General features: G+C 43.8%; 1 protein-coding gene across 22 annotated transcripts in view; it reads right to left on the bottom strand.

Annotated features, from left to right (window-relative positions):
- Positions 1-27412, bottom strand: part of tcf7l2 (transcription factor 7 like 2) — a 93110-nt gene that overhangs the window by 45534 nt on the left and 20164 nt on the right. For 12 of the 22 annotated variants that reach the window (XM_053341922.1, XM_053341926.1, XM_053341923.1 and 9 more), the window contains exons 4-5: positions 14262-14363; positions 7172-7231 (exon numbers count right to left, since the gene is read on the bottom strand). In XM_053341922.1, the coding sequence (XP_053197897.1) occupies positions 7172-7231; positions 14262-14363 (162 nt within the window). The remainder of the gene's footprint in view (positions 1-7171; positions 7232-14261; positions 14364-27412) is intronic. The other 10 variants (XM_053341927.1, XM_053341941.1, XM_053341929.1 and 7 more) reach the window with 1 other exon arrangement.

Below are 27412 nucleotides of genomic sequence, written 5' to 3'. Positions count from 1 at the left end.
CATCACATTTTCTTAAAGCCCTAGCAACAGCTTCAAACATCCACAACACAAGGACAACACAATGGTGCATAACAGAGAAATGACAAACTCTTCCACAGTCTAAGATTTTTTAAAGGTGCAGCGTGTAGGATTTAGTGGCATCTAATGGTGAAGTTGCAGACTGCAAACCAGCCGAGTACCCCTCCCCCTCCCCTACAGTAGCCATGAAACTCATGAAAAATGTGAAAGCCCCTCTCTAGAGCTACTGTTTGGTTTGTCCGTTCTGGGTTACTGTAGAAACATGGCCATGCAACATGTGGATATAAAGGGCTCATTCTAAGGCAACCAACACTCTTATTTTCACGTGATTATGCACTGATTAAAACATACTTATGGATATTATATTAATTTTCCGCCAAGTCTGTTCCACTAGATGCCAATATATTCTACACATTGCACCTAAATATCCTTAGAGTTGGTTGTTAACAGTGTGTTATTCTTCACTATTCCCAACAGGCTTGCTTTTAGTAAGTACACTGTAAAATAAAAATGTCAAGAGTGCAATGACAATTCATCATTTTCATTATAGTAAGCACATTAACATTTCAAAACCTCTATATAAAGTTGTAAATTGAATGAATAAATGGCTGGAGTACAGCAACAACAAGGGTTAGCCATTTCAATGTGACATTACAAATTCACCAAAAAGTGACTTGGCATAAAGGCAACTAAATTGCACCAACAAAACAAAAGGGAAGTCATGCTTCAAGGAAGCAGGAGGTATTCTCTGTCCCTTGTTGGTTATTCCAGACTTTTTCTGAAGAAAGAATCTTGTTTAACAAAAAACTGCCATGGATTCCAGTGAATGTCAGTGAGAATCAAGCGAGCTATTCATGCTGCCAGTTGATTTAGGCACGCCTCGCTACACACCAATCAGCCTGGCCCCTGCCTCGCCAGCCACTCACTTGTCTGCCATTCCAACACAAGATGGAGACAGTGCCAAAAGTTCCAATTAAAATATCCATTTGTGATGTCTGTGCAGAAAAAAAGAACAACAGAAAAAAAAAACAAGTACCAGGCTTTTTCGATAGCGTAGGAGAAAATACAACAAAAGCTGCCAAAATTCTGTGGACAAGCCACATTCTTAAGAGTTTTCTGTCTACACAAACTAAATAAGTGTGAAGTGTGTGTATGTAGGCAGAGTGTGTGCGCGCGAGAAAGAGAGACAGACAGCGTGTGCGTGCATGGGAGTGGGAGCGTCTTGTTATGGAGGAACAGAGCATGTTGCAGATAAGAGGGCGACGCTGTTCAAAGAAAAAGGCAGGCCGGTAAAGTGTGCGCCGATTCGACATCATCGCCTTACTGTCCCTTAATGAGCCTGGAGAGGAAGTCTGGTGTCCATAGAATCCGCTCCTGTCTAGCTCCAATCACACTGCTGGGCTTTTTATTCAAATCTCACACACAACTGTCACACAGCCAGTCTGGCCGCGCTGTTTATCTTACTCCAGGAGGATGTTAACAAGACAAATGAATGAATAAATACACAAATAATGCGTTTAGGTAATGTTAATAATGTATGAAATGGAAGCTGCTTTCTGACAGTAGCGCTGCACTAAGGCTTCTTTCCAACTTTAGTGACAGGCTTGTTTATTCTTTTCCCAGCATGCAATTCTCTGCATCTTTCAATGGTGATGTCTGGCCAATGCTGAGTGTCTATAGCACATATCTCCCTGATGAGAAAAAGTGGTCTGACACATTAGTTTAGACTTCTCTCCCATGAAAAAAACCAGCCCATATACCATCAGGATTGAGCCATTTCTCCCTTCATCCAAAAACTCTAGTATGATGATCCTCCTTAATCTCATGGAATCCGGGTCTCCTTTTCACCCCATCACACTCCCCTCCTGCTATTACATGACTGTTTTTTTTAAGCAGACATTTTTATAGGCTACTCAATTAGAGCACATTTTTTGAAATGCTGGATAAATAAATGGGAAAGCGTGTGCGCACCTGCACAGGTATGCAAGAGCAGTCAAATCGCAACGTCACCTGCCTCAAAGAAGTGTCCCAAACTTCCAGGACTATTAGAAAAAACGAAACAAAAACAAAAACAGGAGACAAAGAGAAAAAAGGAAAAAAAAATGCTCAAAGAAACTGACTGGGTAGGAAAATAAGTCTCACATCAAATTCTTTCCCGGGCCGAGACAAAAGCAGGGCCCAACATTCAGACACAGACTTGGAAGATGGAGAAGAAAAAAAAAAAAGATAACAACGCACACATCAAAACCAGAGCCAAACAAATCCAAAAAGAAGCTCAGATAGGTCTTCACTGGAACTGCCAAGAGAAATAAAATCAAATAAATTGGGGGGTTAGTCTCGTTCAGGCTGGTCCAACAAACCTGAAAACACTGTTTAGAATATACGAGGAAGGTGACGGAGGACGATGCTAAATGACTCAGAAAGCAGATACCCAGTGTTTACCCCTGCAAACTCCAAAGAAAAGCCCCTCTCCTGTTATAAGGGGGTGGGAACAGAAAACTGAATTCAAAGCAGCTTAAGTGCTCTCTGGAATCACTCAGCATTCCAGCGACTTCAACACGCACACATCCACAGAGTTCAAATATGACTGTGACAGTGTATTCATCCATAACTGTAAATTGTTCTTTGGGGAATTTGGCGGGGCTTCACTTCCCCCCCCCCCAACACCCCGGCCCCCCCACCCCTCTCCCCACCGCCCCCCCAATCTCTCCCCACACTCAATCTCCCCCTCTTCTTCACTTTCTCTTTCCAAAACACTGTCTCCATCACTCTCAATCACAAGCTGCATGTACACGTATATACACACACACACAACAGACAGTCGCCATAGAGATTGTGGGATCGCTCATCACTAAGTCATTACAAAACCAGAGAGGCCACATGGTGATCTGAGGCAAACAATGAAGGACGCACCAAACAAGTTATTGGTGCATCCTTCAAACTCCTTTTATAGTTCATTTCAGATACATTTTTATTTTACTTAAATCAAAAGCTACTGGATTCTTAGTGATAACAGAAAAAAACAAAAAAAAGTGTTAACCCTAACCCTAACCCTAACCCTAACCCTAACCCTAACCCCACTTATCAAGACAATATGTATATTCTTAAAGGTATATACTATGCAGGAATTGTCGGTTGTTCTTTGTAAACACACAGCATTCAAAGTTGGCCCATCCTACCCAGACCACATACTGATGAGAACGAAGCCGTAAATCAGAGTAGTAAAACGTCATTTTCTGGTTGTTTAACAGCGGTTACTTTCTAAAAGCACAAATAAACACACCCACTCTCTGCTCTGCGTGTGTGTGTCGGTCAAACAAACACACCAACAGCAGAGGAGCAGCACACAAGCAGAGGAGGGAGACGGAAAAGCAGAGGAAAACACTGAATCAAATAAAACCACAGCAATACAATCTGGTCGCTATGCTCGGAGTCTTGGGCTCCCACCCTGGGTGCTATCATTGGCTTGGAGGGCTACACACACCCACTGCCCAAAAGGTTGAAGCTACAGGTCTGAAAAATGAAGCCAACATTTAAGTGCCTTAAACCTGCATTCTTTCTAATGGCCAGAAGGGGGCAACTCCAGTGGCTCCAAAAAGAAGACCAATTGTATGGAAGTCTATGAGAAATGACTCAACTTCTTAATCTATTACCTCAGTCAACACTTTCCAGATGAGTTTATAGCCTGTTTTAGCAGGATCACAGTTCACCATAGACTAATTTACACCGTGCTGACCAAGCTAGCAGCTAGCGCTAGGGTCAGCTCCAGCTGCTTCTCTGGTCCAAATATGGTCATTACTGGCTCCAAATATCAAAGATGACGACGGTTATATTGAAGATGAAGAAGTGACTACATCATATTATTTATAGTCTATAGTTAGAGCCCAGAAGTGTCTTGAACACAGAAAAATAATAAGAATATAATGAATTACAGGCAGAGGGTGGGGTCTCTGCAGAAAAATAAATTGCCACACACTTCTAGTGGGTCATAAGTGATGATTGAGAGGGATATCTCTTTTTTTGTGACAGGGTGAACCCAGGTCACTAGTTTTCCTCAAACTGCCTGCCATAAACACGTATTCATGTCCAAGTCCCTGATATGAAAACAATGACTTAAACAAGACATCCAACGCTGTCCTCACAGACTCTTACAGATGAGATACAGCAACAGCTACCCTCAACTTCTCCTCTGCTGCTTCCCACAACTTTATTCTGGTTGTTGTTCTTCTTCTAGTAGTTAACTGACAGCTTCCTACAGACAGAGAAACCCTGACTTTTCTTTGTTGTAATTGGATGACATTAATACACACACAGAGAAAAAAGAGTGTGCTCCTTTAAAAAGTTATTCCCAACTTCAGAAAGAAGCTTGTTCCATATTTTTCAACATCTTTTTTGACTTAACAAAAGGTTGGTGATTTATTGATGCTCATGTACGTGAAGTATATGCATGCTACGTGGTGTCTGTGTGCACACGTGTGTCAATGTCAACACTCAGGAGCCAAAAACTACTCTAAATTCTGCAGGCCACCCCTGGGATATTCACTAAATCACTTCACCCTGTTCTCAAAAGTTCACTTCCAAACTTCCTGGAAAAAGGAGCAGACATTTCTGTGGAATAACAAAGAGGGTTAGTGAGAGTAATAACATTGTGTTTAATCCCACACAATTCTGCCTCGTACCAGAGTGAGAACAGCAAGCCAAGGGGGACTTGCAGCAAAAACAAATCAATGCCACTGCAGACGGGATGTGTGTTAGCAACGCATAGCAACAGAATCAAGTATCAGGAGTTTATCTTTCACAAAAAGTCTACAAATTACCCAAATGATGCGTCACTGTGTGGTTAAGTTGAGAAAAAAACAAAACAACAAAAAAACACCAACACAAACATTTTCCACTGAGTAGAAAAGTTATGTAGGTAAGTTATTTCCCCTTGCCCTCTGCTCTCCTCCTGCACTCTTCTTCCCTTTCTACATAGGTCCCCTCCTCTTTGTGGCTCAGCTCAAACCTCAGCCCCTTCTATAATGTTGCTGAGGAAAAAAAAACAAAAAAAAAACAAGGTCACGGATCGCCTTACTCCAGCCTGCCTCCGTATGGTCACAACCCTCCTTCCCTCCTCTCCTCTCCTCTCCCCTCCCCTCCCCTCCACACCTTCCCCTACCAGCCCCTCTCACTCTAAACCTCATTCCATCACTGTGGCCAAATCCGCCTCATCCATCCTCCCTCCCTCCGTTTCATTTCTTCCCTCCCCCCCCTTCTTTCTACACTCCCACCCTTCCCGTGCCCTCAGCCCAGTGCTAATTGGTAAATCTGTTGAACCATGCCAGCCCCAACAATGAGACACCTGGAGTTCTGTCAAAACAAGTTTCCCTGTGAAACAGCCCCCAGTGTTAATACAGTAGCGTAGGGAGCTGCTGGGCCTGTTGTCGTTCATGAGGCTGGCCGCGGAATGGAGCAGGGGGATCGCACTATCAGGGGAAATTCATCAAGGATGAGCGTGCTGGACAGTTAGTCAGTTAGGAGTGGTTCATCATAAATTAGATTATTGATATCACTCGTGAACTTTGATCCTAATTCTGTGTGCAAATGAACTATGGCCAAATAATGATTGCCACATCTTTTTCTGAAGCCTACTCTGTTGTGTTTTTTATTTTTATGTTGTCGCTCAGTATCCGCCTTCACGCGGGCCTGCAAGTTCCATCTCTGGGTTAAATGAGTTCACACTGTTGTATGCAAACACATGAAAGTTATAACTTGACCTGACCTACCCTTGACTACCTGTCATCTAAAACTCAAGTCACACCTTAGGCGCAAGGATACTACACATATACTGGTGTAGACAAAGGTGTGTTTGTAAGACACAAACACACACATGCAGAAAGACAGACAGGCACACCCAACAGTGATCCTGCCAGACCTTGTCAAACAAGTTCTGGCAAAGGCGCTTGTATAATAGAGGGAGGGGAGGCAGGCAGCAAGTCGACATGCGGAGAGGAATGTTTTTTTTGTTGTTCCCTGTTCCTTTTTTTCTTCCCCCCCCCTAAATCCTAGTAGTCTATACCATCACATTAATAGCTGTTTGCACAATCAAGAATGATTTACTTCCTTTCTTTTTTCCAGAAGGACTCATGTTATTTACTGCCAACAAAGATCCTGCAGGGTGTGCAAAATCAACAAGCAATTGATTAGTCAAACAATTCAAGTAGGCAATCCACAGAGCCGCAGTCGCCTCAGAGGAGATTAATAAGTTCTCCTTTGGGCTTCGCAATACAAACGTCCTACCAGCTTCACTGAACCTAAGTGGAGCAGACCTAAACACGACTCACTGATGTCCTCAGCATGTCAGCTCTGCCGTAAGATCAAGACTAACTTTATTTACATTTAGGCTCCACTTTCTTTGAATAACAGCTTCTATTTAAGATGTCATGTTCAGGTGAAGTCATCTATAAATCAAATCATCAACCGGTGGACATGAGCAACGCTTTGTTTGGCTCCTTCCGTCTTGTTATTTTTAATTCGGAGCCAGTTTCTGTTAATAAAGAACATTTTCTTCCAAACAGCTGCTTCAGGAAATACAAGCAAAAGAAAAAAAAAAGACTCCCTCCTCCTTGGATTGTAGACTAATTCAAACCAAATATATCCACATTTTTTGTGACAATGACTCCCCAAGCTAAAAAAGGTCAGGCGCAAGACAAATAAAGAAGGCAAACAGTATCTCTGACACACAGAAATGAGTTAAAAGCCAAACAAAGCTGAACAAGAAACATAACACGACCGTCTCATGAAGCTGGACGCTCTCTAATGGTTTGTTTTCTTTCTTTTTTTTTTAAGTAAGCACGTCAGTCAAATGTGTGAGGAATGTACCATCTGAAGTCTGAAATACCCCCCTTCTCCATAAATCCTAACAACCTGTATTTTAGACATGAGAAAAGCACATCAGCATCAAAGCAGCAGCACTGAATTAGCACAAAACACAACAAAGCATGATCATCATCATCATCATCATCATCATCATCATCACCAGGATTTAGGGTTTTCATTCATTATTTTCGGTTTTAAAATCATCAGTTTGTTAAATCAGTTTGTTAATTTGTGTATTGAATCAGCCAAAAAAAAAAACCCAACAAGATATTTTTGGAATTCAAAGGTCTCTCACCAAATGAAATTGGTGAAGGCTCAGATCTGACTGTCCGGGGAATTCCCAGCAGAAGGGCCCCTGAAAGGCAAAGATGGATGTTCCCAAGTCACACAATTATATCAGCTCTCCATCTCACTCTCTCCTTCTCTCTCTCTCTCTCTCTCTCTCTCTCTCACACACACACACACACACACACACACACATACACGCACATCTGCACACAATTCCAGCAGGCCAGGGTTTATGCAAAAGGAAACGTGTTCTCCCTGGAAATAATGCATCCCCTGGCTTTTTAGTTATTTAAACTACTACCCTCATCTCTGCTGGCTCAGCTTTCTCCTGGGTGCATGTTCGACCCCATTATTACTCATTTTTACACAGAGAGAATAGGAGAACACCGGCTCTTGCACTGGTTACAGGGCTGTTGGTACTGGCTGGCTGGTTGTTAAAACAATGTCACTTTTGCTAGAACATTTTATCTCCTCAGCAGCCACACCTTCACAGATGTTCAGGAGCAGTCAGCTGATCTGAGGATTCACTGTCACCACCAAAACTTTGCTGCTGACTTCTAGAGGTTCAAATAAAGTAAAATCAATGTGCTGACAGTGGCTTCCCAGACCAGTAACTTCTCTAAAATGTTATTACTTCACTAAAAAAACTGACTTAACTGACTTACTTATTGTTTAAGTTTCTTTAAAGGCTGTCTGGAAGATATGTATCAACTGCCCCTATGAGCAATAATCAGATATATCATCATACCTCTCTTTTGTCAGATATCAGGAGATAATAGAGGACAGGAAAGGAAGAAAAAAGGAAGGAAATAGGTAAAGGGAGATATTGATTTTCCTAAGGAAGAAAGGACACACTAGTAGAAGTCTCAGAACATGCAGAGAAAAGCAACATGGCCTTTAGTTTACTGAAGGGCTCTAATGCCTAAAAGCTACTGTGCAGGTCGCTTTCTCTGCACTGAGATCACTGGGCTCTATTTGTACTTGTGCTTAACCCCGGGGCCAGATAGATAACTTTTCATAACAGCCGTACAGTGAACACTGTTATAGGTGAAACACACAAACACTTGCACACACACACTCGCAAATACAAATATGTGTTACCCTTTTTTTTTTTTTTTAAATGTGCGTGTCCGATATAAGAGTCACACTTTCCCTGGGGTAGCGTAAGTTCACAGGGGTTATATAACAGTCAAATACCACAGCAAGGAAAAAAAAGAGAGGACAATGGCCCCGGAGCTATTCACACACACACAGAAACACACAGAGGCAAAACAGAAAGCTGTTATTCACATTTCCTACAATCAGATGTACTGACTTTTTAAACGTTCTGACTTTTTAAATACTTGTTAGTTTTCACTTGTCATGGGTGTTGTTTGTTTAAACCCAGAGAGGGTCATTTTTTTTGGGGGGGGGGGGCATCTTCGCTTTAAAATATTTAGCTATTCTGTCAAGTCCATAAAAGGGACAAGAAGTCTCTTCGGTCATTGTTGTGGTGTTGTTGCTGACTAAGCCAACACTGAGTGGATTGTCTGTGGGAACAAGCAGCCGTCCAGACTGCTGGACAGATACAATGACTGAGGTGCTCTCATTTTCATTGTCACAGTTCCCGGGCCTGACGCCACGTCTCGACAGCCTCAGATTTTGGCCCGAGCTGATGATGTAAGCGTGACCCCTTGAACAAGCGTCTTGTCTGGAGAAGACAGTGAGAGACAGCGGACAGGCACAATGGTCTCTTAAGTCTGTATCATGTGATGTGGGTAAGACGTGGGCAATATGGATAAATATAAGATATGTGTAATATCGTACAGCTGTGTCAAATATATGATATTCTACATTTTCTGGGAACTCAACTGAGAAAATATTTGTAATTAAAATAACCAGATAAGAGTCTCATTTTGTCTTATTCTGTGAATTAAATACCTTTGAAAAAATTATTTTTATATAACGGCCCCAGGATTTAAAAGCAAAACAATAAATAAATGTGTGAGAAATGAGCTTTCTCTCCCAGCAAAAGCTCAGGTTGATAGAGGGATGCATGCAACAGAAAGAAGACAAATGGGAGGAGGAAGGGGGAGAGGGGGGTATTTGGAAAAAGGCTGAAAAAAGGAGGGAAAGAGCAGCTTAAGGTTAGCATAAGTCAGGATAGAGAAAGCCTTCTAGGTAAAGTCCTCAGGACAGTGTGTGGGTGGTGCCTGCTGACCATGGGGTCGTTAATTAACAGCGGAGGAGGCAAGCCCTCCCAGAGTCCCGAGCGATTGTCTGGCCAGCCCAGGTGCATGGCCCATTCAGACCACAGGAAGCTCCCTTTATCCCTATTTCTGCAGAACGGACAGAGAAGCGGTCAAGGAGGGTGAATGTGATCCCGGCTCTGTCTTTTCTAACACTGACCTAGAGTAGCAGTCACATGGACATCCAGTCCTTTGGCCCATTGTAGGGATCCACAGAGTCATTGTGGCGTGTCTTTTCTTAACGCTCAGCTAAGATGCAGCATGGTTGAGTTTTTTTATGATATCAAAAACATGTCAGCTCTTTTCACATAGCCTCATTTCCAGTACGCATTCTCTAGAGTAACAAGTTGGACTGAATGGGAATAAAATAAGCATGTTCACTGGTTGTAAAGGCTCAGGTGGGAGGTCTTGCCAGCCGTAAAAATGGCCAGATTCCATCACTTCCTCCACACTAATTACCATACACTTGGAGCAAGTGCCCTCCCTCTCTTCATGCCTGGGCCCATGCTTCACTACTTCTGACTGACACACACACATACACACATACACACACACACACACACTATGAAACACAGCGAGGCGCAGTTGGGAAATGGTTAACACTCCAGCCGTCCCCTGCTGCCATTGAAAGCCCACAAAACAATGGAGACATTGTTCAACCAGGGCTAGGCTCTAGACGCTAAGGCTGTGTATGCATGTGTGAGTGTGTGTATATATACGTGAGTGTGTGTGTGTGTGCACGGGAATGTCAGGAAAGGAGTTTGTGTGTATGCTCTTGACATGTGCACGTTTCTGCCCCAATTCCCAGAATGGCAAATTAAGAAACATGATTCAATCAGACTGGCTTGCATCACAGTGATAAAAAAAAAATGTTTCTACACTTCTTTCAAGAGGAGCCTTTTTTTTAATCTAAAAAGGGGGAAAAAAGTTTGAGCACGTGACTGGGAGACGTTATGCCAAATAATGTCATGACATTTCTAACATGAACTTGGATTCTAGCGTAGTTCCTGTACCGCAAGATTGCTCTCAACACGCACAAACATGGAGTGGATTTAAAAAAACAATCTGGTATGGTATGTTATATTATTGGGTTAATGCAATAATCACTGTGAAAGTAGTAAATAAAACAAAATACAAAAAGCACCAGATTTGAGCTACTTCCTGTTACTCTTCAAGTCCTAAATGTAAAAATTAAAACATCACAATAAAAAACTAAGTTGGCTAAGCAAGGACCTGTTTATGATCTCTCCCTCAGGAGCTGTGTGAGGTATAAAAATGCTTCTTGGAGTCTCTCCCTCACACACACACACACACACACAAAAAAACATCAATAGGTGGATAAATATTGAATAACTTTCAGCCAATGGCATAAAAGTTCAGCGGCGGCAGGTTTTGAGGATGCCTGCGGGGTGGTCAAGCACTTCAAAAGGTCCTAGCGTGGCTCCCTTTGAGGGCACGGTAAACCGGGGCATATACAGCGTGCCCTCAGAAAGACCAGCCTGCGTGAGGTCACTTCCTCTTTTCCTCGGCTGATCCTCCAGCATTCCCCCCTTCGACCGAGCCTTCAAGCACTGAAACGAGGCCGTCTCTCTGCATCTCCGTCCCTGTCTATCTCCCCTCTGTCGCTCTCCTCCGCCATGACTTTCTTTCTAACAGCCATCTATATATCTTTCCCGCTATCTCTCGCTGTCTTTCTATTGTTGTCTCAACTGGCTCAGGGTCACTTAGACTTTAGATCGCTCTTATCTAGCGGACCAATCGACTGCTTCTTATCACTGCCGGTGCAACCTTGCTAGCACTCCAGGCATGGAGAGGTCAAGGTGCCTGAGTATTTCTCCGCATTTGTAAACAAAAAGAAACTACTGTTTACAGCCCAATTTATTGATAAGGGGATCACGTACTGGACCATGCAGGCGAGAGAGGGAGAACTTTAACTGATTGAGTGACACTAGTGGGTGTCCGTGTGGGGTTATCATTGGCATTCACGATGCTGTCCACAGTAATCTGTCTTTTCTATATGTACGACAGCCAGTATGATGCAAACCAGGGAAACATTCAATCACACTTCCTTCCCAGTCAGAGGTGGATGCTGGAGCAGGATGGAAGGAGCGCCAACAATACAAGCTGCATTTCACATTCAATTTCATCACTTGCGCTAACAGCAAGTTGTGTGCCTATGCCGCGATGCTGCAATGCCTCTGATCTTACCAGCCTGTGTACTCTATCAAACAGATCACAGTGGGGCTGGGCAATATGACCACAAATATTACAATATATTCTTCTCATATTGATCAGCGTCAGTACTAATAACGATACGTGTTTAATAGTGCTCCCTTCTGCTTTTCTTACTTTCTTTCTTTCTTTCTTTTTTGCTAAAGCTAGAAGAAAGAAAGAAAGAAAGAAAGAAAGAAAGAAAGAAAGAAAGAAAGAAAGAAAGAAAGAAAGAAAGAAAGAAAGAAAGAAAGAAAGAAAGAAAGAAAGAAAGAAAGAAAGAAAGAAAGAAAGAAAGAAAGAAAGAAAGAAAGAAAGGGTTCAACTGTTCTTTAACCATCAAAAACACCTTTTGGATTTGGAAGATACTCTTAACTTCATTAGTTTCTTAGTTGTGGCTAAAACTTGTCTTATTATCTGAAGTTAGAAAACTGAGGTCACGGTAAGGCCGATCTGTGCCCAATACTGAACACAAATCCAATACTGGATCAAATACTATTGATTGAGTTTGTTTAAGTGAAGAACAGCTGTAAAGTGGTGTTAAAACAAACAAACAAAAAAGAAAGCAGCATTATTATTATTATCATTGACATTTTTATTCTTGAACTTGCTGTTTCCACAGAGGTATTAGCAATTTGCAAGCTTCATCTGGCATATCACAAACCGGTACGCTCGAGGGGATGTTCATTTCCATGTGGTGGGAAAACTTTGTAGTGACTAACATATGCTGTTCAGTATTTTATTCTACTCAACATAACCAAAAATCCGCCATATGACTGAGGTTTTGTTTTGTTGACTGAAGTTTGTTTTTCACTTAACAGCCAATTTCTGCTTTGTGATGAGTTGTGGGTGTTGCCTGTTTGTTCTGAGCCTTGACTGTTTGTATGACAACTTTCTGTGTACATTGAGAAGAACAGATGCTTAAATATGTTTTCCCAAAAAATATGAGCCATCTAATTAAACAAATAATTACATCTATCTTGTGATGTTTCTTATTTATTCTAAAAAAGTTGGAACTGCAAAGGATACATTTTGTTGTTCTCAAACTTCATTTAAAAGTGAATCGTAAAGCGGGCGTTGAGGTGGATGTGAGGTGGTAAGTATTTACAGCCATATGACTCATAGCAGGATAAAACCGCAAGTATTTACCTGCAGCTTTTGCTGCCTACGACCAGTTTAATGACTTCATAGGAGTTGGGACTCTTTTCCTCAGCGTCTCCTAAAATAACAGAGCAAGAAGAGGCCCCTGAACTCTTTGGTATAAAAATAACACAAGCATCGCAGGGGAAGATAAGAAGGGCCTGAGCAGGGTTTGTTTTGTTCAGAATAACACTGTCATCGCAAGCTCTTTGTCTTAAAGACAACTTTTGACAAGGTTTCTGTTTCAAATAAACAGCCTTGTCGACTCCTGCTATTTTAAGATGTGCTTAACTTAAATGGGCAAAATACCAAGGAGGCCTTGGTTTGCCAACTTTTGAGTAATTGTTAGAAATGGTATTTATTTCAGACTGTAAAATTAACTGAACTGCTCAAATGTCAAATGTGATTCAGTGAGACAGTCTTCTTGATAGTGTAATTTGGTGGTTTTGTGTGAGTTCTACAAACATAATGACTACAAACTGTGTTGTTGCACAGAAACAAAAAGGGTCAAACCGTGTAGTACTAAGCTCCAGCACTGGACCGTTACCACAGGAGATACTGTATTCATGAGCCTACAAACTCGGAGGGCTTCTCCATCTAAAAAATCGTTACGCACTTTTCAAATGTTTTCATTTTCATAACAATATGTAGAAGATGCACGACTCGGAAACAAAAGAAACAACTGTGCTCATAATGGCCCGGGGCATTCACGGTCACCTCACTAATTCTGCTCATTCCCCACTCTCATTGATTTTCCTGGCTCACTAACCCGGTGACCACATACGTACACCTCCCTATGTTTAACCTTTCTGCTGACCTCCTGAAAACTTTATGCCTTTGGCTAACGACTAAGTTCACGTACAACTGTTCGTTCTACAGCTGCTAGCCTCTTCGATATTGACATGCCTGGGGTGGATGCTCTGTTATGTGTATGTACAGCAAATGCCCCTTTGGCTGTCCAGTCAACTCTCCTGCCAGAGTACTCCTCCAACTCCATGGATAGGGTAATCAATGTAGAAGGAACGCCCACACTTCCCTCAAAGACATTATGTTAGCAGCCCAGCATTAGCTCACTCTCCTGAAAAAACTTGTCAACATTAGAGCGGTTTTCCATCACCATTTGGCTCAGTTAAAGGCTAGACTGTGTTATCATTTTCTGAGGGATTACAAGTGGTGTGCCTGTCCAAAATAACAAATTGCTGGTACCTGCCACAGTGGTAGCCCCCGACTGACCACTCTCAATCTAGTCAAAATCTACATGTATATAAAAACTGCAACTTTAAATAAAACTGAGTGGGTGTATTAGTGAGTCTGTTTTAAGGCTAAATGCAGACAAATATGTGTTTTCCAGTCCAAACAGCCATTCATGGAAAATCAAGGGGGACTATAACCCTGAGGATGTTTTCAGGATGGATGAGAGAAGAAAAAGCAGGATTTTTTTTGTGTGTCTTTCTTGTCATGAAGAGGTGAAGAAGAGCTGGGAAACAGAGGAAAAGTACCGAGCGTAGTGTTACTTACAACGATGTGTGCCGGTGACGGGGACCTGGCATCTTTAAGTGCTTGTCTACTCTGAAGACCTCCTGGTTGAACATCTAGCAGGGGCCATTTCATCTGTAGGTACTGAATGGTAGGAAAGGAAACAGAATGGAAAGAAAGAAAACAAAACATGTTAACAATGCAGAAATCAAAAACCAAAAGAACAACTTAAAAATAAGACAAAAAAAAAAAAGGTAGACGACATTTCTGGATGGGTGTATGGGTGTGGAAACTCAAAAACATAGAACGGCAAATGAAAATCTTGAGGCGGATGGTAGATGAAATGAGGATGGCCTCAAGTGTGCAATATGAGAGTTCAGCAGGAGTGCACATAGAAGTTGAGTAAACTAAATCACACAATTATTTTAGAGATATAGAAAACAATACTGCTCTTGTTCAGAGTGAGCAGGAACTTCTGAAACAAACTATTTGGTTTCAGTTTGAGACGAGACATTGAACTGACTGAATCATGGCGGCTTTGGAGTTGGGGGGAGGGCAGAGGTTAAGAGTCGTACTGTACACAACTTGTGGCTTTAAGATGACCTTAATGTCATAAATGTGACTGTTGTCAAGACTTTTATTGGAACCCATAAAGAAGTTAAAGCGTGGCGTCTCACCACGCTCCTCTGAGGCTAAACCTCCTGACTGCTCCCATAAATGATTGACTTGGCCTCTATCAGAAGTCACTCTCTTTCTGTTTCCCACACACACAGAAAACAGATAAGCAGAAACAAGGGTCATGAGAAACATCTGTCTGTGTTATAAAATGGGTGGAGGCCTTATAATTTGATGACACGTTCTAAAATGGTCCATCTTGTACCTTTTTTCCTGGACGGGCCTACCTTCATTATCTCTAGGTTTCAATCATAATAAAACGTGGCAAATATCCGCAACTGCTGTCATTAAAGCTATTTTGCACGTATCATATGATATCACCTGCCATGCAAATCATCTCCGTCGCTACACTGAGGCCATACAGCAAACTCTATAGATTTGTCAGCCACAGACTGCCTCGTGTTGACCTTGCTGCAGTATGTGGTCCAAACTGTGCTTATCAATGTCACGGCCACCTAGTATGAGGAAAAGAGGTCACGGTAGCCGTTTCAGTACAGAAGCATTTGTTATGGGTGCTTCGGTGAGAGCACTGAAAGAGGGAAACTTCTGTTGAACTATATATATATATATGGACGGTAAACTATAAACAATGTAACACCGATGACCTTTGCAAATCTGATCTCTCAATTACCTTAAAGACGATGAGATTAGCTTGCAATTACATTTGAAGAGGCAAAATTAAATCCAGTTTGAGTTCAGTTAAAAGTTATATTAAACACTTGAAGGCTCTCCTTTAAAAAAAATCCTACAAAAAATATTCACACTCAAATGAAAAATCCACAGCCTTTTTTTTCCCGAAGACAAATGTGAAAAAGCAGAATCAGGGATAATTATTAGTGTGGGCCAATTAAAACAAAAGAGGAGCAGCATTGCTTTATTTGGTGACCCAAAGGCAGACTCATGAATAGGGATATAGTTTAAACTCCCCATTATTTAGAGGCCTCAATGTTTGTAGTTTGATCCGATCTGCCCCCTATCAAATTATATTCCCCGAGTGATTGAGATCATGTGCTTCTTTACAATAATCACATAAGTTCATATAATCCTGTTGAATGTCATAATTATCTCACTATCATTTTTGGCCCAGAGCCCAGGATCACATGCTGGAACTTGTTGACAGAAGGTTTTTGTGATGCACTTTTAAAGAAATTATAACTTACTCATAACTAACCATCACTCTGTCCCCTAACACACACTATGAAGTGCAGACTAAGCTGTGGTTCTCTGGTGGTTATGCTTTGGCAGTTTTATGGTGTCACGGGTATATTAGATTCAGTTTTTTTTTTTTTTTTTTTTGCTTTGCCATCCAGCAAGAGTGACCGCTAGTTTGTATGCATGTCTGAGAGTGAGAGAGAGTGTGTATATATGTGTGTGTGTGTGTGTGTGTGAGAGAGCCAGTGGTGGTCAGGGTGAGTGTGTCGCGACCCTTCCTGAGACTGTGTCTAAATCAGTGGTAATTAGCGAAGAGTTCACTGTGGGGTGCCTGCCAGTGGTAGACGCTGGAGGGAGTTATTGACTCCATGTCCTCGGTTATAGCCCCTGCAAGGGAAAAACTGTTTGCAGCCTGGTCTTTCTCCACCACTACCACTACTCATTTATGACCCCAAGACGGCTTTTACTGCAAAAACTGGGTTTGTTTATGCTTGTTTGTATGTCCTGAGAGTGGAAAAAGGAAAGGTTGTAAAAACTCCAGAGTTTAGGTCTTGTGGGTTTATATGGACCCCCCGCGCTGGGTATTAATTGCCATGAAGGGGAGAGAGGAGGAGGAGGAGGGAGGAGGAGGGGTGTGTTGTAACTGTAAAAGAGGAGGAAGAGAGTGACGGAGCTGCTGTCATCTATGAGGTAATTCAAGACAGTGTCCGTTGGTGCCAGAAGGGCTAGGAAGACGGGCCAGTGCCGGAGAGGGGGGTGGGTGGGTGGGGGGGGTAAATTGTGAATCCAGTTATGGGAAAGTCCTGCTATCGCATGTGCCTGCACACACACACATGCTCACACATGCAAATATTCAAACACAGCTGCAGCCAACGGAGGGGTCTAGCATGACGAAGAGCGTGAAGGTGACACCCCCGAGTGTGGCAACGGGGTAGAGAGACATTGAAAGACTATAGAGAGAGGGGTGGTGCCAGAGCGCATGTCTTAACAAGTGGCTCCACTTCAGCCCCGCTATTGCAAATGTTCTCACACACTAATCTCTCCTGCAGGTTTTACAAGCATGCCAAGGAAAACGGAGCCCTGGCAAGCACCGGGCTTTCCGACCACCCCCTTCTTGGCCTCCTTCCTCTCTCTCTCTCTCTCTCCACCCGCCCGCCTGCCCCGCTAACGGACGCACTGCCTGGGCTTGAGTAGGCCATGACCCCTGACCCCTCTCTGCTGTTCCAAGCCCCTCCCTGTTCCCCAATCCGCGACCTGAAAACTCTCCTGCTATGAGGGGCCCCCCGGGTAACTCAAGAGCCATTCCAATGTGACAAATTGCTCCGGAGTTCCAGGATAACTCTCTCTTCTCCTCTGTCTCTCTTCCTGCCCCCCCTTCCCACACACACACACGAACACTAACCAGCCCCCCCCCCCCCCCCCCCCCCCCAACAGACCCCCACTCTAAGAGCCACCCAGCGGTTGGGCTCCGGCTCTAGGTCGTGCAGGAGACGGCTTCTCCCTCTCCCCTCTCCCTTTCAGCCTCCCACCACCCACCCTCCTACCCCTGTTCTCTTCCCCTACCCCTGCGCCCCTCCCCGCCTGGCCAGCCCCACAATGGGAGCTGAATGACTCAATTGTCTCTGATGAAGTGAAAGACAAGGGAGTCCTCTAAATCCTTACAGAGGGATGAACTCACTCTCACTGTCCCGATTTCCCCATCCTCAACAGCTTTCCCAAGCACACGAAGGATTGGTCGTGGTTGATGGGGGGTGGGGGGGGGGATTTGAGTTGTTTACAAGGGCTACAACTAATAACTAATGACTATTATGTTTATTGATTATAGTGTTTATTTTTATTGTGTTATTAAAAAACACTGAACATGCCTGTCAGGAGTTCCCAGAGACCATGATCTTCAAATTGCTTTTATTTTCCAACCGACAGTCCAAAACCCAAAGATATTAAAACTAAAGGCAAATCTCCATATTTGACCATCCAGAACCAGTGAGGTTTGACATTTTCCTTGATGAATGGTTGATTAAATGTCATACTTATATAGTTGATTCATTATATGGTGATCACCTGATCAATTTACCCACAATTTCTTTTTCTTTTTTTGTTGAAGATGTATGAGTGGTGGTTTGAAAGCTGGACCACTAAGACATATTTGAGTGACTGCAGCTGCATTAAGGTTTTGCATGTTGTGGGCTACAATGTTTTAACCCTCCCACACTGTGATCACAGTAAAAAAAAACAAGCTGGGTCCCTGGTCCCAGTATCACAGCTCGCAGCGGAGGGAAAGCCGTCCAGAGACAAATGGAGGGGCAACCTGAGGTCTCACACATTATCCACACACATTCACACACTGGCTTCCACCACCGTTTGTTACTAATTCAACAGCCGGGCACAGAAGCAATTTGGCCTAAAAACCCTCATGTCTGGTAACAGTGCTAGACTTCCCAAAAATAAAACATTTTTCCACATCTTATCAAACATTAACCGAACGCCAATATACGGTATTGACAGAGGAGAGAGGAAAAAAGTTTTCATCTTTTTTCTTTTTCTTTTTTTTGTGTGTGTGAATGACAGACACAGAAAGCGCAGGATTGTTCAACTAATGTCAGATCAGCAACCAGCTCCTTTTCCATCAAGCTCCCATCTGATGTGTTTATCACATATGGCCTTGGCGGCTGGAGCAGAGGCCACCGCACGGCTTGTTCGTTTTGTTTTGGATTAAGAGCAGAGGGATATCAGACCAATCAAACAAACAGAGCTCCTTATGTGCCAACATGGCTCCAAAACACTGGTCCACTTTCCAGCAGGCTACCATAGGGGACAGATGATGAGGACCACTGGGGTTCTATCCAACATTCCAGCCATGTCAGCAATATGAAAGAGTAGGAGAGACAGAGACAGACAGACAGGCACACACACAGACAGACAGACAGACAGACAGACAAGTAGCAGCTTGGGTTTAGAGTCAGCATATGGATGCTGGGTGTTGCTCCGGAGAGTCCAGCAGATCTGTGACCCATCTGTGCTGCCTCATAAACATGACATAGCTCTACATGCAGCTCTACAGTCAGTATGTACAAATAACACATGTACAATCACAGACCCCCCCTCCTCCATCTCCACCCCTCCCCCTCCCTCTCTCTGACCTCACCCCACTGACATACTGAGCATACTTACATACACACCTGAATTCAACAATGCTCACCCACATTCTAACGCTCTCTGGTCGGCAGCCCCGGCAGCTCCTCTGGGAGAGCACTCAGGAGATGGGATTGACAGCTTGCAGATTACACCAATCAGACCGCTACTATAAAGAGCTTTATTAAAGTCTGAAATGATCAAGGCTAGTAAGAGGAACCCATTCAAAGCTCTGCAAGTAAACTGCACAGAGCTTAAAAGATTAACCCATCCAGTTTGACTACAATTTTATCCCTTTAAAAAACAAGAGTTGAGCATATTCTCTTGATCTGTTGGGAATATTGTTGGGAGTCTTTGTCCTCGCTAACAGGTGCAGGGGAAGACTCAAACACATGCTTACATAAGACGTTGAGAGGAGGGGACACTAATTTCCTGTAATTGAGGGAGGGAGAAGCTCAATGCAACACAGACCGCTTGAAATCCCCCCAGGTAGACAAAAATTCACCCACGCACGCAGCTATATGATACATTGCTGTGGCTGTGTTTGTCTGTCTGTGGAGGATTGGATTTACAGTAGAACAGATGGAAGTAAGGCAAGAATTCCAGGACAAAACTGGGCGAAAATTGGCCGGCACAAAGGGGCCCATCATGGCTGCTTTGGTTCAACCGATGCACATTTTATGAGTAAATATTAAAGAAAGAAAGAAAAAAAAAAACACCCCACCTGCTCTGATAGCCAGAGGCGTTTTGCAACCTGGAAAATAAAAGTGGAATGTGGGAAGGCCTGGGGTTTGTGTGCCCTGGGGCGGGATGGGGTCCGCTGGGCCCATATTTACTCCAAAGCCAGAACCGCTTGGGGGTTCCGCTGGCCCTGACAGCACTGGGGCTGCCGACCTGATCCAAAACCTCCCCATCTCACCTTCTACCCCTACCCCCTTTGCCAGCAATCTCCACCTCAAACTCCCTTCCTCTCTCTCTCTTTCTTACAGAAAACAACTCAACCTGACACTTTCATATAAGCCTTTGTTCCACAGAGGGAACGTGCACGTGACCTCGCCTTCCTCTCCTACCCAACTCAGACTCCACTCGCCCCCTAAAATGAAGCTGTGGAAACAGGACTGTAAAATTGCTATTGTTTAAAATATCTCAAAAAGCAATGACATCTTTTACAAAAGAAGCTGAGAACTGCATAGTATTTAACTGATGTGTGCCCTTTCTTTAGACTTTCTGTCCATGAACACTTGACTTTTATCTGGCCTGGTCTGGAAGTTAGTTTCGCTCTTTTAAACACAGGTTCATAAGATAAGTATGGCTTTGCTCCGACACTGTTTACTTAGTAGGTGTGCACAAATGTGCTATTCAAACACCAGCTGATTGACCGGAAAGTTTTAAAAAGGATTGCGTAATATGTAGCAGACACTTTTTTTACCTCTAAAACTATCCCAAGGAGACAAAAATGTCCACTTGTTAAAAGAAAAAAAAATGGTTCTCTACCTTCAATTAAAATTGATTGGATGATGACAGACTAGAGCAAAGATTACACAAACTTGGGTACACATACAGTATTCTCCAAGGAAGTGAGAGGGTGACATGATTGCAGTCCAAAATACACAAACTTCTCAACAAGCCTCAGAAAGTAAACAGCGTTCCATTTTTGACTTTTGCACCCCCTCTCCCTATCCCACTGTCCCTCTCGCTGTGTCATTAAGGGTATCTCTTGGCTGCTCTATAAATAGTGGCAGGGAGGGTGAAGGCCAGCAGGAGCTGGCTAGTCTTCCATCAGCCCTGCTAATGAACAGGCGCTCTGGCACCTTTAGTATCAGGCTCTGCTGCAGAATGCCTCTGCTTTCAGGTGTTTCTCCTGCTTCACAGAGCTTCACTGGCTGCTCTTCCATCTCAGTGACTCCTTCTTCTTTTCTTACACTCAGACACAGTTCTAACCTGGCACTGGGCTGCTTTCATTGGTCTCCAAAATCACTAGGTTGACAAACATGTTACAGGTTACTGAAGCTGCAAGTTTTAATTATTGTAATGTTAATGCATGCAGCTTAATGGAGTTGTCTTAAGTTGTAATGGCAGTTCATTAACAGAATGAGGTTGTTCTTTAATACTCCCTGGTCTGGTTACAGTTTGTGTTTTTGATTTTGTGTTCACATCACAAAGGCTGAAAAGACATCTGAATATTTAATGCTGAATAGTTACTTTTAATTTCATTATTATTATTTATCTATTTTTGGGGTGACCGTAAAAACATCTTTCATCACATAATGTTACTTTTAAAAACTAAAAGCTAAAGGCTTGTATAAAAAGTCAAATCATCAGCATGACAACAAAAACATCTGACTACTTGCTTGCCTGTGAGGAGTCTACCAGGTAACATGTTATCTGAATGTACTTAGTGGGAACTGGATTTACTGGTTCTGTCTTGAAGGCATTTTGCCAGTTATCAAGAACTAATGAAGTCTCTTGGATGAGTGGAGATCCATTTTCAAGGTAAGAGCGACAGGTAACAACAAAGGCAGTTACCTGTCAGGATTTTGGAGTTCCTGATCATTCTTAATTAAAACCATTATCCTGTAAACGTCCACCATTCATCCATACACCAACTTGAGTATAAAACAATCTACCATCTTGTAAAATTGGTAAGAACCATTTAAACATCTGATCAAGTCTGTATAATCTGTATATTTCATTTGTGTATGTGTAAATATCCTACGTTATTAAATTAGCATCACTGGTAATGGCAGTCAGTGGAGGTCCAGCAGCACAGTGGAGGTAGGCTGATGGATTGGCAGGGCAAAGATCAGTCCTGGACCTTCGTGGTCAGAGTCTTGTACACACTGACCTACTTCGAGGCTACATGGAGGTGAACAAGCACGTCTGCAGGCCTAGGTGTGTCTGAGCCCCTTACGCAAGGCAAGGCCGGAGGGGGGGTGGTGGTGGTGGTGGAAGGAGAAGAGGTTGGGCAACCCATACGCTCACTACATGCTTACCTTTGTTTGCAGGAAGCAGGGTTAGGGGCGTGAAGCGGAGAGTTAAAAAGGTGAACAGCAGCTGAGCTCTGCTGAGGGAGACAAGTAAGCTGATTGCAAGCGCCCACATTCTGCTGGAGAATGCTGTATTTGGTATTGTGCTGGAGGAGAGCTGAACGCTGCCCTTGATGTTGGGTGTCTGGTTTTGTTCTGCGAGAGTTCACTATGAATTAGTTAAACGGTAGACTGGATATAAGGAAGCTATGAAACATGCCTCAGAGGGAGAGAATGTGTACACTCTCAGGCTTCACAAAGGCTTCCAATATTCTGAAAACACTACACAGTACACACTATCACACAATTCCACCTACGCATATTCATCAATCAGAAAGCATTATGTGGAAGGCATCACACACACATACCAACAGGCAATTAATCTTCAGAAAAGCATCATACGAACCAACAAACATTCAGCCTCTTTTTTGTCTCTTTCACACTTGCACATACACCTTGAAGCAGTTCAGCCTCCATATTCATGAGGCCTACTCCCTCGGCATACCTAAAGCACAGGATTTTGAGGGTTTTCAACTCAAATCTCAAATATGGTTTCAGGTTATGGATTTGTGACCCAACCAACCCAGCTAATTCAGCAGCTTTAAGCTATTTATTTTAGGTTCAATTAGCTTCACCCTAACTAAATATATGGGGTCTAACACTACATGTATTCATCCCCAATTGTTTGGTACAGGATGTCCAGTTCGGTAGGTGAGGCAAACAATTACTGTGATATTATTTAATAGTTATCCATGATGTGCAGCACAATAGCCTAATTCTAAAGTACAGGTTCCATTTTGGTAATACAGCATTTAGCTCTAACAAGCTAATGGATGTATGCTAGCTGGCTTATCCAAGGTGGTCATGTTACTCTTTAGTGTCGCTGCAGGGTGATAAACCAGAGACCCATGACACTGACCAAGTGCAACACTATTGTTAAAATATGCTCTGTTATGTCCATAGTGAGATGATAATGCATTTCTTCATCCCTCCTCCCCTCCCCTCCCCTCTCTGTCACAGTCTGCCTTTCACTTTGCCTTTGAGTGAAGCCTTTTAAAACAACAATGAAAACATTTGATTTGTGATGTGGTCAGACAGCACGTCATAAGAACCAGTTCTGAGAGAGAAAAATGCAGTTTAAAAGTAAACAAAAGTAGTGGATTGTTCCCTCTGACTGATATATTATTATATATGGCGTAATTAGATGATTTATACTTAAGTATCAGTGTTTAAGCAGCATGTTAATGTTGTAGCTGCTGGAGGTGGAGCTAGCTTAAACCACTTTATGAACAGTTAGACTATAAATCATCATAAAACAGCTGTCAGCAGGTGTCTTGACTCATTGCAAGAGACAGAAAGGTTGTTTTCCTTTTCCACAGTGGCACAACGCAACTGTTCCAGTAATAGTTATGGCCAATGAGCCATTGTTAATGATGCCCTGATGTTATTTTCTACCTTTCTTTTTTTTTTTCCCTACACATACCAAACCAGAAATGTTGTGTAGGCTACCGTAACACCCCTACTTATGATGGTCTTTACTATGATATTGTGCAAGGAGAATGGAAAAAAGAAATCCCACACAAGCAATTACATGCACACTCACACAGTGGGGTACTGCCGCTTTGCCACGGTAGCTTAATGAATAAATAAGTAATAAGGGCTTGGTTATTGGAGCTCATTAAAATGGGAGATGCTTCCATGACAATAAGACCTGAGGAGGGTCAGGGGAGGCGGATGTGTGGCTCGGGCCAGAGTGGGTGGCTCTCATTCTCCCCCCTTTCCTGTCCCCCTATAACCTGACCACGTGCCCCCAGCTCTCACCTCCAAATCAACTCTGTCAGAGATGCACTCCCCACCTTACCCTCTGCACACCCCACACCCCCCTTCTCCTTCCCCGACACACAGCGGCACAAGCATCTTCATGCATACACACAGCAGCGAGCGCGGGCTCCGAACGACACACACCTCTCTCATGGTTAATTACCACTTAGCTCAATCACGTGGTGACCCGTCCATAAGAGCCCCCTCCTCCCCCGAACACAAACAGCAGCACACATGCCAATTATTGATGAATCTTTAATATGGTATTTTACAAAGTCTCCATCTCATTTCCTTCCACTGAGCAGGTGATTACTCTTCCTACAGGACGAGTAAGATAAATATAAACGGTTTTAGCATTTCAAACACTTCACACATAAGATTGAGTGAGAATAAATTAGCTTAATATAATACAATTGCAAAGATTGAAATAAAGTGGTCTTCGCCATTTGGAGAAGACGGCTAACTTTATTATTTTTTTATTTTATTTTTTTTGCACCTCCTGCCTTGCATTTCGAGCTAGCTCCGAATAAAACCCCCGGACAAAAATCCCACGCCGCGATAACATGTCAATAATGAGCTGAGGCCATCTATTGATCAGCTTAATTTTGCATCTATTAGCTAGGGAACGGCTTGCTCCGGGGGCGAGGGAAGCCAGGCGCTAACACGCACCGACAGGCTGGATGGAGATCATTACAACTGATGTTCACACACACGCTGTGATTGACATGGAGATAAGGCAGGAGAGAGCCCGGGCTCGCACGCCTCCCCGCACACTAAGCTAATGATACACCAAACGTGTGCTTGGTGTGTGTACAGCGATGTGCGTGCGTGCGTGTGTGTGTGTGTGCAACAGCATGTTAGAGAGAGCGTCTATCTAGAAAGAGAGTTGAAGCAGGGGAGGAAAAAAAAAAAAAGAGAGAGAAAGAAGAGAAGAAAAGCAGGCCACACGCCTTTGCTAATTGGCACAGTCAGACAGGGAAGCTCATAAAAGACGAAAAAGCATTTAGTGGAGCACCTCAGCTTTCTGGATCACCTTATCAAGTCTGTGTCATTTAAATACAGTTGACTATACCGCAGCACAGTCTGGGTTTGACCTGGAATGCATGGCTTTATCTGATACTTCCTTAATTTAGGGAGTTTGCATAAGAAGCGTTCATTATAAAAATCGTTTGTTTTCCTACGAACGAATGATTGCAAGCTTCATGTGCCCTATGTCAACACGGCAACCAAAGCAGCTGGGGGGGGGGGGGGGAAGAAAGTATTTCTCTTCCTCTGAACACTCTCTTTTACTCACTTTTCGAAGGAGAGATGGAGAGAGTTAAAGGATGGATCCATACAGAGAGCGCGTGCAAGAAAACAATATGGTATGATGCCCTTTCCCTCCTGCTAACCTATCCAACACCTCTGCCGCAACGGGGCCCGGCTTGACATTGATGCAACCAGCTGCAATATAGGATGCTGCATGTTATCCGCACACAGAGAGCGGTAGAAAAGAGAGGGAAAGATAAGGGCCGGGGTGCTCAAACTGCACCTTTTACCACCGTCAAAAAAAAAGAAACAACTGCATGTTTGTGTACTCCATCTGTATATCTGAGTTTATACAGGGAGGAGGTCTTGTTTTATGCCAGATAGGTTCTATGGAGGTGAGGTCAGAGGCACAAAAAAAAAAACCCTTGGCTACAAACTGTGTGTTTTTGTCAGCTGAGAGATGCAGCGAAGGGATCGAGGGAGCAGCGGGAGGAGGGAGGCGAGAGGGAGTGAAGGGGGTAGTGGAGGGAGGAGGGGGGTGGGGGGTGGAGGAGGAGAGGAAAAAAAGCCCTCAGCCAAGCCATCAAGTTGAACATTGAACTTCACAGTAGTAGCTGCCTTTCTATGCCTCTCCTTTTGATGTTACCTCCAAAGCAAAGGATCAAAGGCTTGGAGTGTGGCGTGGGGAAGTCCCAAGCTCTTAGCCTGCCAGCCTGTGATATATGCAAAAGTCTACGCCAAAAGAGAGAGAGAGAGTGTGAGTGTGGGGCTGAGAGAGAGAGAGAGAGAGAGAGAGAGAGAGAGAGAGAGAGAGAGAGAGAGAGAGAGGAGAGAGAGAGAGAGAGAGAGAGAGAGAGAGAGAGAGAGAGAGAGAGAGAGAGAAAGCTTGCATGGAATGTGGCTAAATAGTATGTTTTGTGTCTAATGAATGACAAGGGGATGACACAATCAGCCAGTTAGTTACAGTATGACGTAGAGCGAGGTGAAGTGCATACACACAAGTTTTGAAGAATAGGTGTTTGATGGTCTAAGAGGGCCGGGCATGGAAGAGGCTAGTGATGGGATGGGATGGGGCGGAGAGGGGGTGGGTGTTGGTAGTGTTTGTTGGCACCCCCCCCCCCTCCCCCAGTCTCAACCAGCAACGCGGGACAGCCCCCCAACCCAACCCCTCGAATCCCCACTTCCACCTCGCACCAACCCCCAGCGCCTCTCCAACATCAAGGGGGTGAGAGGCTGTGTCGTCTCGACATAAATATACAGTGTGCAGTTAAAGCGAGGACTACAGTAAACACAGTGCACATGGAATCCTGGTTGTCTCTCACTGGAGCACAAACACACACACACACACACACACACACACACAAAACACACAGACACACACAATGTGGGCTCAGCTGGGCCAAAGAGTGGAGCAGAGGTGTGCTAAAATTGACAAATCTCTACGAGACAAACACAATCCACGCACACACACACACACATATATATATACACACACACACACACACACACACACACACACACACACACACCTTTCCCCAAGGCTGTAGGATTAAGAGGTCCAGCTGGCTGACAGCAAGCCCTTCCTTCCCACGTATCCTGTCGATCTCAACCCCCCCCCCCCACCCACTTCTCCCCACCCCACCCCCAACTACCCCAACACACACACACCCAACCTCCACCCCACCACAGCCCCTCCCACACTTCCAACCCTAGGTCTGCCAGCCAGCTTGCCGAGCATGCCAGGAGGACACACCTGAATTTGACATCGATCGGCCCTGAGCCCATTTCACCTCCCCTACGCCCCACGCACATTCACACAGCTAAAAGGGTGGGGGTGGGGGGGGGGGTGAGTCCAGAGCATTCAGGGACGCAGGAAATCCTCTGGAGAAATATGAGCGATGGGTGGAAAGGGAGGAGACACCACGCCATCAAGACATAACCGAGGCGTCATCAATATCACTGACGCAGTTTACCAGTCCATCCATCCCTCCTGACTGTGCTACTGGTTGTATTCTTCAAGTTCCCTGAAAGTCATGGCCTTGAGAGATCGAAGAAGATAGTGCGTTGGGGGGGAGGGGGCTAGAGATAACATATAATGAGCCCTCTCGTTGTAAAATGGGAGAAATTGAGACAGAAAGA

Source organism: Scomber japonicus, chromosome 20 (genome assembly GCF_027409825.1).
Source record: "Scomber japonicus isolate fScoJap1 chromosome 20, fScoJap1.pri, whole genome shotgun sequence".
Lineage (NCBI taxonomy): Eukaryota > Metazoa > Chordata > Actinopteri > Scombriformes > Scombridae > Scomber > Scomber japonicus.
The sequence above is the reverse complement of the archived record's forward strand: the minus strand, read 5'-3'. Positions and strand labels throughout refer to the sequence as shown.